General features: G+C 42.3%; 1 protein-coding gene across 1 annotated transcript; it reads right to left on the reverse strand.

Annotated features, from left to right (window-relative positions):
* Nucleotides 1–1,251: 1,251 nt before the first annotated feature.
* Nucleotides 1,252–9,007, reverse strand: fgb (fibrinogen beta chain). The gene is made up of 8 exons (XM_063186615.1): nucleotides 8,912–9,007; nucleotides 8,113–8,133; nucleotides 7,797–7,997; nucleotides 7,030–7,213; nucleotides 6,059–6,400; nucleotides 5,574–5,696; nucleotides 4,420–4,705; nucleotides 1,252–2,231 (listed from the first exon to the last, which is right to left on the reverse strand). The coding sequence occupies exons 1-8, from the start codon at nucleotides 8,990–8,992 to the stop codon at nucleotides 2,003–2,005; spliced, it is 1,467 nt and encodes a 488-aa protein (XP_063042685.1). The 5' UTR covers nucleotides 8,993–9,007; the 3' UTR covers nucleotides 1,252–2,002.
* Nucleotides 9,008–9,815: the final 808 nt, after the last annotated feature.

A 9,815-nucleotide genomic window follows, 5' to 3' on the forward strand; every position in this document is an offset into this window, starting at 1 on the left:
CAGGGCTGGACTGGCCATCGGGCATAGCAGGCTTTTCCCTGCACCCTTGTGGACCCCTATTTTCCGAAACATAAAAACAAAAATATACATATTTTTTATTACATTGCTGAAAATAGGGGCCCACAAGGGTGCAGGGCCCACCCGTGAGTCAGTTCTGCGCCAATAATTATGAGGGGGCCCTATTAAGCCAAAAGAGCCCAGGCCCTATTTCTCCCCCAGACCAGCCCTGACATGCATTACCCATACTGGTAATCTGTGCCAGTATTTGCTGGCAGTGTTAGCTTCAAAAGGCTATACATGTATTTTGGCAGTTTAGAAATGTATTCCCCAGAACATTGGTGATGAATAAATCAATAAATAAATAAAAAACTAATGGTACAAGAAGCCACTTTCTCCCGCATGGGTAGGGGATGATGATAAAAGAGAAATTGCTAACGGAGGTTGCCCCAAATCCTAGACCCAGAGAGGACTATGATATGGTTGCAGTGCACATGCAGCAACTTCATAATGCCACTATGGCACTTGTTGGTTTATCATTCATCAACAAAGGTTGCTTTTTGGATGTGGCAAAGGGCTTATGACCTTCTTCTTAAAAGGCCATTGAGGTTTATTTCTATTTCTTTTTCCAAAGTATAAGTACAAAATAGTATTTTATAATAAAATATGGTCACATTGTATATACAGTAGAACATTTATTATATTATTTATATTTTTGTATTATTATGTCATAACTGCTTGATGGGGGGATTGTAGCGCTAATGTTTGAAATGTCCACTTTTGTTCTGCCGTTTTGGATATCATTGTTTAAATAAACGTGATTCTGCATTTGACTTTGGTATTATTCATTGAGATTAAAACATTAGGACATGTGTAAGTCTCCGTTTCTCTGAAGGAGATGAGTGAGGCATCTCTATGGGAGTACAGTATGCTCTCAGCTGTACAATTTCACGAAGGAGGACATCCCCAAAGAGAGAGATGGAGAAATTGACTAAAAAAGAACTAGTTTGTTTTTTAAATACGTTGCGATACAGTGGCTTTGTATTCAAATAAGGGCAGACCAGGCCAAAGAAAAGGTTAAGTTAGCTTTAAATTAGGTAGGCCTAATGTTTGTAATGTCACTGCCCCATGTCATCAGTGTTTCATTTTTAGTTTTCATATAGAAGTTGTCAGACAGTTTTTCATCAGGCATTTTTTTACCATGTGTAAATTTATGGTGTTTTTTAAGGTAGAGAAGATTCAAAGGCAATTAAATACTTTAAGAGAGACTTTATTGAGATGACAGTCTAGACTTGCCACATTGAGCACTCACACACACATACACACACATTATTTCACGTTCAGACATCAGGCTTTAAAACAGTGTTTTGCCTGGGCAACACATTTTCTTAGGAGTTTTTCTCCTCTTCATGGAAGTCGTTTTACATGATCAGCCGTTTCAAACAAGTCATCAATAATCAACACCCTTTTCAACAATAAATAATGAAACTTTTTTTCTGATCTTTTTTAGCCTCTGAAACCTTGTCTCCTAAAATATGATGTATTTTTGACAACATCTTCCATTAAACTTATCCGTTTCTCACCAATAGCATCATAATCTGTAATCGCAGCGTCTGTTTCTCTTTAATAATGAATGTAAAATGTCTGTTTATGTTCATTGTAGCTAGTCTCGTCTCTTCACACACTTCGCTTTGCCTCAACATAGACACAAAACCATCTTCATAGACGTCCCTATGCAGGGTGTGTGTGTGTGTGTGTATACACAGCACATTTTTGCAGTGTTAACTCAGCACTTACAGAGTAGGAGGAACACTATGAATCGTAGCCTAAATTCGATTGTCTGAGGTGTTGAAATAACACTGTGAAATAACTCGCTGTGTTAACTGTATATTTCTGGGCTTCTAGGCTACTGCTCGAAGGAGAGCCTGATCTAATGAGTTAGTGTCGATTTCAACTCTGTAAGGTTTTTAAATGAACGCTGCAAAATGATTTCGCTGTGGGCGCTCTACTGCTCGAAGTAGGGCCTGATCTTCATGCACATGGACTTGAGGGAGTACCACGAGCCCTTCCAGTTCATCCACACCATGCCGTCGTCGGTGCCGTGCTTGGCCATGTACTTGGTGTACGAGCCCCCCCAGTAGTAACGCCCGTTGGGGTTGGCCGAGTGACAGCGATTGTACCACCAGCCGCCGCCGTCCTCCCTGGAGCACTGCTTGCTTGGGTCTCCCGGCGTCCTGTGCCAACCGCAACATGAGAAGGGGTCAGTTTCTGGATCATTGTATTCTCATTGCGATTGCGATTTTTTTTCAACATTTATGACCATTATAATTGTCAAGGCCAGTCTATTTAAATACTAGCGTAATTTTAATCAACATTTATGATCATTGCAATTACAAGACAAAAACACCCAATAGAAAGGGTCATGGTCAAGCTCATTGTATTTAAACACTGTAGCATGATTTAATTCAACATTTATGATTATCCTGAAGAACATTGCAATTATAAGAGCAATCCATGCATTAGAAGGGATTAAATTTCAAGTTCACATTCAAGATCAGTTTAATTATGTGATGAGTAGTGGTGTGTGTGTGTGTGTGTGTGTGTGTGTGTGTGTGTGTGTGTGTGTGTGTGTGTGTGTGTGTGTGTGTGTGTGTGTGTGTGTGTGTGTGTGTGTGTGTGTGTGTGTGTGTGTGTGCGTGCTTTGAACAACATTCTTTGGCGTCTCTATTCCGACTGCCACTCCATTGACTGTTTGAATAGCAGCCATTGGGTGGGTGCTACGCAAACTCTTGATACTGCTCACCAGGGCTGTAGTGGAGGGTAAACGCACGTAAACGCCGTTTACGCACCTCTGGAATTTTAGAAATAGCGTTTACCCACCTCTAAATAGTGTTTAACCACCTCTAAATAGCGTTTACGCAGCTCTTAATGGCAATTACGCACGTCAAAGTTCCCTGCGCCTTGTGATCTGCCGTTGGAATAATCCAAAATAAATTTGGTGTCATTTAAAAAATATTGTTGAACATACTTAACGCTTTAGTAGGAATCATTTTCATCCACTCCAGGTTTCTCTCTACCGTTCGCAAATTAGTCACGCCCTTCTCATCAAATCTAGCCACTTCGCAACGTTTGTCCGAAAGAAGTAGGGGACAAGCCAGTGCGCCCCATGTTTACAAGCGAAAGCGCATCTGCCCGCCGGTTCTACGGACGGCAATGCCGATAGAAACGCAAATGCACGTTCGCGGTGGAGTTGGGGAAAAAATCCCGCGTGTGAAGCCAGGTATGAAAATAACCTAACACAGGAGTAAGCCTAGTAACACCACCAAATCCATCATTTAGGGAGGTACAAGTTTTGTTACACCTTGTCACAAGACTTAGCCTAAAAATGATTTCATGATCTGACATGTCTAAGTTATTTGCAAAAGCAATTTCTCAGAGCTAGAAGGACTCATTCCTGAGTAAAGAAATTATAATCTTCTTCTTCATCAGCTTCTTCTTCTGTCTATTTCCTTTGCAGCTATTGATAACGCTGTATGGGTTAGCTTATGAATGGTAGGTAAAACTCCAGTTCCTCTCTTAATGGCTGCAGTGCCTATTGCTAATCTATGAGCACCATGCCACTACAAGTAGGCCCTAGCCTAGCTAAGTAGGCCTAATGGATGATGGTGGAGGGGTAAATTGTGAGGTGTCTTATAAAAATATAAGCCTAAAATGTAGCCTAATAGCACTTCATTATCAATTCAGTTGAAAACCACAAATGCTGTGTTTTTTATATTTAGTTTCCAATGTTATAGCCTAATGCCATTCATCTTTGTGGGGAATGGCTGAGATGGGCCTACAGTAGGCTACATGATGGTGAATCTATTTTTAAAAACCTAATGCAGAAAGTGGAATAGGCCTATGAAATTGAGCTGCATTGTTATGCTGTTGAGCTACTCCAATATAGGTGTTAGGCCTACTATCTAGGATTGTAGCAAAGGCACACTCTGCATCATATGATCACACAAATTATGTGATAGGCCTATAGGCGTAACTGAAGAGATTTTAATTGTCATTTATAGTAGACAAATGAATGTGCATGCCAAAAAGTTCTAGTGGCTTTTAAACAAATGACCATTTTGGATGCGTTGATACCGATACTTTATAGGCCTACTATCATGCCTGGCCTCATACCCATTTTCATACCTGTAGATACACAGATACACCGATGATACACGCGTCGCGTCGCGTCACGGTCTGTCTGATCAAAAAAATCATAGTTTACCCACCTCTAATTTGACCACTACAGCCCTGCTGCTCACCACTTATTAATTACGGAATTAGTCATATTAATAGTCATCTAATTAATTAACTAGTCATTACTTCATAATTGTCATTATCAATGTCAAATAAATGCACCAACACACCCGCGCCGCTACTCACCACTTGTCGTTGTCGCGGTCGTATGTGCTGAACATCATGCCGTTGTGGATGGTCATGGTGCGGTTTTCCCCGAAAAGCTCGTTGGCGCCAGTCAGCAGAGTGTCACCCGCGGTGCCGGAGTAGCCGGCGACGGACATGATGTAGTTGGAGGCCTCGCTCTGGATGGTGAACGCCGTGTAGCGGGCCTGGGTCTTGGCGCCGCTCCAGTCCTCCATCTCGAACAGAACCTCGGTCGGACCCATCTTCGTCAGCTGGCTGATGCGGTCGTTGCCCAGCCAGTACTCCCCTGAGAAGACGGCACAGAGGATTTTGGGTTGGTTAAAAACATGGATGGCAGGCTTTGCGCCGTGGCGCAGCCCCATAATGCACGCCATACCTCCTATAACACGCTGTCATAATCCATTAAAAAAAGTTAACAACCATAGTACTACACTACTATAACATAACACAGGGCCTTTAGTACTATGACTTGGTCACTGGCATTCTGGTAACAGCAAATTTATAATGCCGTGTTTTAATGGTTTACATGGCACTGCACTGGTACACTGGGAACCTGAGTTCGATTTCCAAAAAAAAATCCTGTCTCTCTCCCCCACATTGCTTCCTGTCTCACTCTCAGACCTTCTTGTCTGAATAAAGGCATCAGAGCCCAAAAATATTAAAATGTTACACTGATCAAAGAGTAAAATGAGCACTGTTCTTAAGTGGGACCAAATGTTATGCGTAACACAGTTGATTTCAACTCTCTAAGATAATCCAATTTGTAGTAAAAGTCTTCATTGGTCTCATTAACGCTCAACGGTGTCACAATACCCCACATTTTAAGACTACCCACATTTTAACCTTTAAGCTGACAAACACCTAACAGTAATTGCCTTTGGGATTAATAAAAGTGCTCTGCTCTACTCTACTCTACTCTACTCTACTCTACTCTACTCTACTCTATAATTTTCTTTCTATGATCAGGATTTACAAGTAGGCAGTTTGGTGTTTAACTTGACTGTAATAATATGTTTTTTTCTTCTTGGTTCCTAAATGTTCTTAGCCTGAATATTGTGACTTGAATCCTCTATGAGTATTTGGTCTCGCCTCCTCAAGTTGTCAACCCATTTCTCCATGTGAGATACAAAGGGAGCTGTGTAAAATGGTCTTACCTGGTTTGTTGCAATATTTCTTGCCAGTGTCAAAAGCAATGTTGCCAAAACCTCTGCGGTAGTCGTCCCAGCGACGGCCGAAGTCTACGCTGCCATCCATGCGGCTTTGGATGGTGACCCAGCCTACAGAGCAAGTACCCAGTAAATAAACAAACAAACACATTAATCACAGCAGAATACGGTACAGGATAGTGTTTTTCTTTTTTATACATAATAATGTTTTAAAATAGCATATCATTACTTGTCTTATAACTGAGATTCTAGTCCCTATCGTTTGGATAAAAACACTAATTAAGTGCCTGCATTTCTTTTTTTTTAAATCTGAAAATCCAAAACAAAAGAAAACTCTCCACCACAGTGCATTCAGCTGCACTGGTGGGAAATATTCAAAAAAGGTGGCGGAGTAGGTGGACAGCGGAGAAGAAAATGCTTGACTTGGAAAATGCACACATACACAACGGACAGACCACACAACAACCACTTACCTCCAAAGAGGGTGGTCTGGTCGCAGAAGACCTTGTAGGGCTTGTAGAAGGGGTCGGGCCGGATGAGGTACATCTGCGACTCCTCGCCACCCTTGCGGAAGATGTCCTCGCACTCCTTGCCCGACACCACAGGGATGGGGCAGGTGACGGTGCAGCGGTCCTTGCACTTCTGGTTCTGTGTCTGCAGCGCGGTCTGGAGCCGCTGGATCTTGGTGCGCATGGTGTCCAGGATGCCCTGCATGATGCGGATGTTGCTGGGGAAGTTGTTGTTGATGGCGTCCTTGATGAAGGCGTGCTGGGCCTCCAGGTCGCTCGTGTACTGGCCCACCAGCTGCCCATTGCCTGTCAACAGAAAGCAAAGATGGAGGGAAAGTTAGTGCAAACGAAAATACAGTTGAACATTAGCATTAGCACTCTAGTTTCGTAAAACGTCTTAGAGGGTTCAAATCCTTGATGAAGGCCTGCTGTGCCTCCAGGCCTCTTGGGTACTCGGCCACCAGCTGCTCATTGCCTTGGGTTACCCTACCCTACGGTTGATCTGATATTATGAAGTAAGTAATTAATGATCCAGGATCATTGTTGCAAGTAACCTATCAGGGATTTGTGACTGATGATGTCATTGATATGTGAAACGAATTGGCCATCTTCAAGGGAACTTCTCAATCTAGTTGTGGTGTAGTGGTTAGGGAGTTGCACTGCATATCAGATCAACCATTACAGTACATTACATTGTATTAGACTTTGCTGACGCTTTTATCCAAAGCAACTAACAATTATTCCAGGGTTATTATTACATTATTACATATCATTACAGTCCCTGCCTTGCTAAAAGGCACTTCAGCCATGGATGGTGTGGGAATCGAACCCACAACCTTATATAGTATATCTTATTAACTGATAAATGATTATTTATGCAGTAGAGCACAGCCTGGTGAAAATAGCATGATATGAATATTTTGATCAGTTTTTACCGTCAGTGACTTTCTGGCGCTCCCTCAGCTCGTTGGACAAGCCGTCCACGTATCTGGAGACGGTGTTGGTGTCGCGGTTCAGCTGTTCCACGCTCCTCTTCAAGTCGGCCACGGTGGGCTTGACGTTGCGCTCTTGCTTCAGGATGGTGGTCTTCAGCTCGCAGCCAGTGGGACAGAGCGTGCCCTACGAATCGGAAACAGACAAATGGGAGAGAAACAAAACCAGCGCCAGTTAGATTAGTGTTTTTCGACAACGGGCATGTTAGGGAGGTCTAGGGGGGCGTTGAGATGGATACAATACAGCTGGACGGGTGCTCAGTTTCCATTTTGGGGCATTAGCCTATTTTATTTTTTAACACTAAGGCAGGTGTTAGGTGGCTCATGATGAGGTAAAGGGGACATTTTCCTCCCTAATAGTTTGAGAATCGCTGAGCTAGACATTTTATTACAGGCAATGAAAAATTGACTTGTGAAATTAATCCATAGAACCCATACCACCGCAGAATGAGTCCACAGAGGCTACAACCGTACACCACTATGGAATGATGAGGCCATTGTTGCTAATATCAGCAAGTGAATTGACAAACTTTGACAACTCAGAATGACATTTGCGCTTGGGACTCTTTCTTTTTTTTTTTTTTTTTTACTTGGACTTAAAAAAATGTACATAGTGGTCCCTAATAAATTAAATGAATTAGGCTACAACAATTATGTGAATGCAGTGTGTTGTTGTGGTTGTTTTGTTGTTGATACTGTTTTTTTCTCACAATTTTCTTGGAGAAGTGTTCACAACCGCCGGCATCGATGATCTCTTCCTCCTGGGGAGCTGCGGTGGGCGGGGGAGTGGTGGGTCTCCCACGGTAACGGCCACGGTGGGAGCCGGAGATGGGTGGCGGGGCGGCACCACCTCTGGAGTAGGACTCGCGACCTACGGTCGGCCGATGACCTCTGGGGTCAATCGCTGCACCCTTTTATGTTAAAGATAAAATATTGAATTAATATTAATAAAGTAAACAAGTAAATTTAAGTCTATATTAGATAAGTATATGTAAGATAATGGCAAAGACATGTTCAGATACTTACTCCTGCTGGTTTGGCTGGGTCCTATAAAAGATCAAAGAAAACAGACATATTTTATTTCTATATACTGTATCATATTTCATATATTCTTACAGTTTTTTTTTTAAACAAACAATTTTCACAACTGCTGTTATTTTTCCCAAAACCATACACATTCAACTACTGTTCGTATAAACCATAAACGCATACAAAGGTCTCACACCTTTCCACCTTTCTCACATTCCCAATGATAAAATGTATATATACAGTACATATAGGCAGAGAATCAGGGCTGAACTGGTAATCTGGTATATAGGGTATTTTCCCGGTGGATCGATAGTCCTCAGGGGATGATGCTTTGAGCTTTTTTTTTTCTTTCCCTAAGAGATTAGCCCACAATTTAGATTTAGTGGTCTATGGCATTATAGGTATGCTATAGTAGTGGCTGGTATGGGGCTGTTCTTTACCAAACATTCCTTTGCCATTTCTTGTTCCTAGTTCAGTACTGCAGAGACTTATGCGAATTGATTTGCAGAAAGTATCAAGGCTGAGAATTAGTGATAGGTTTTGGTAACTTGAGAGGTTGTTGCGAATAATACGAAATACTTCATTTAAGATGTTTCACACTTTCAGAGAAATTCACGTATGCATGTTGAACATGCATTGCATGTTTTATGCAAAGCAATTAACCTTCAATGCCACAAAACTGACATTGACATTTGAGCTAGGATAAAAAAAAAGAAAAGAAAACATTTTAAAGGGTGAAAGGCATGCAAAAACGTCATTGTAACATTACCTAAGACAGTTATAAGGAAATACTGACCAGATCATAATCGTCGTATTCAATGGGATCATCTGCCAGGACAGCGCAGATGCACAGGCACAGTAGCAGTAATGTCTTCATGTTGAGGCTGTGGGTGTTATGCCTTCTCAGTGTCCAGGCCGCCATATATATACTATGGCTAGACCTCTTGGGACCATCCCCCTATCTCTCCACCCCCCGCCCACAGCCCCCCAGGGACGTTTCAATATATTTTGGGGGGCCTAGGCGAGGTTTTATCCCCCTGCCTCCACCCCACCCCCACCATAAATACTAAAACATAAACATAAATACCACTATAAACTATTGGGGAGGGCCACCCTCAACAGATATTTGATCATTTTACTTTTTAGTCATTGAATTTAGGACGGGAGATGCTGTCACACTCCCTCACACTCACATTCGACTCACAAACTTGCCATTACTGTCATTTAAACACAAGTACAGAAACAATCATTGTCAGGAGGGGGGGCATTTCATATGGGGGCCCTAGGCAAAAGCCTAGTTTGTTTGCCTGGTTGTGACAGGCCTGCCAAGCCAGCCCCCACCCCATCCTGTCGTCTCCTCACCAGAGTGGGTCATGTCCAGGGGAAAGCAGATGATGATTAACTACAGGTCATCTGTCACTCATCGCCCTCCTCCTTGTTCTCCTCGTAGTAGTGTTTGTGCTCTGTGAGTCAGTGTCCTGAGCGCCGTTTTCGGGAAATGTCGACGTTTGTTTGTTTTGATGCCGCTGTGTTGATGCTGTTGTGTAAAGTGCTGTGTAAAATGTTACAACATTTATGTTTCATATAGTTATTTAGAGGCTAAGTCTTAAATTTGGAATCCCCCTGTATTATGCTTAAGCTTCTGTTTTTGTAATTTATTTGTATTCAAATCTTCAATTTGCTCTAATGCATCTCTGCTA

Source organism: Engraulis encrasicolus, chromosome 21 (genome assembly GCF_034702125.1).
Source record: "Engraulis encrasicolus isolate BLACKSEA-1 chromosome 21, IST_EnEncr_1.0, whole genome shotgun sequence".
NCBI lineage: Eukaryota > Metazoa > Chordata > Actinopteri > Clupeiformes > Engraulidae > Engraulis > Engraulis encrasicolus.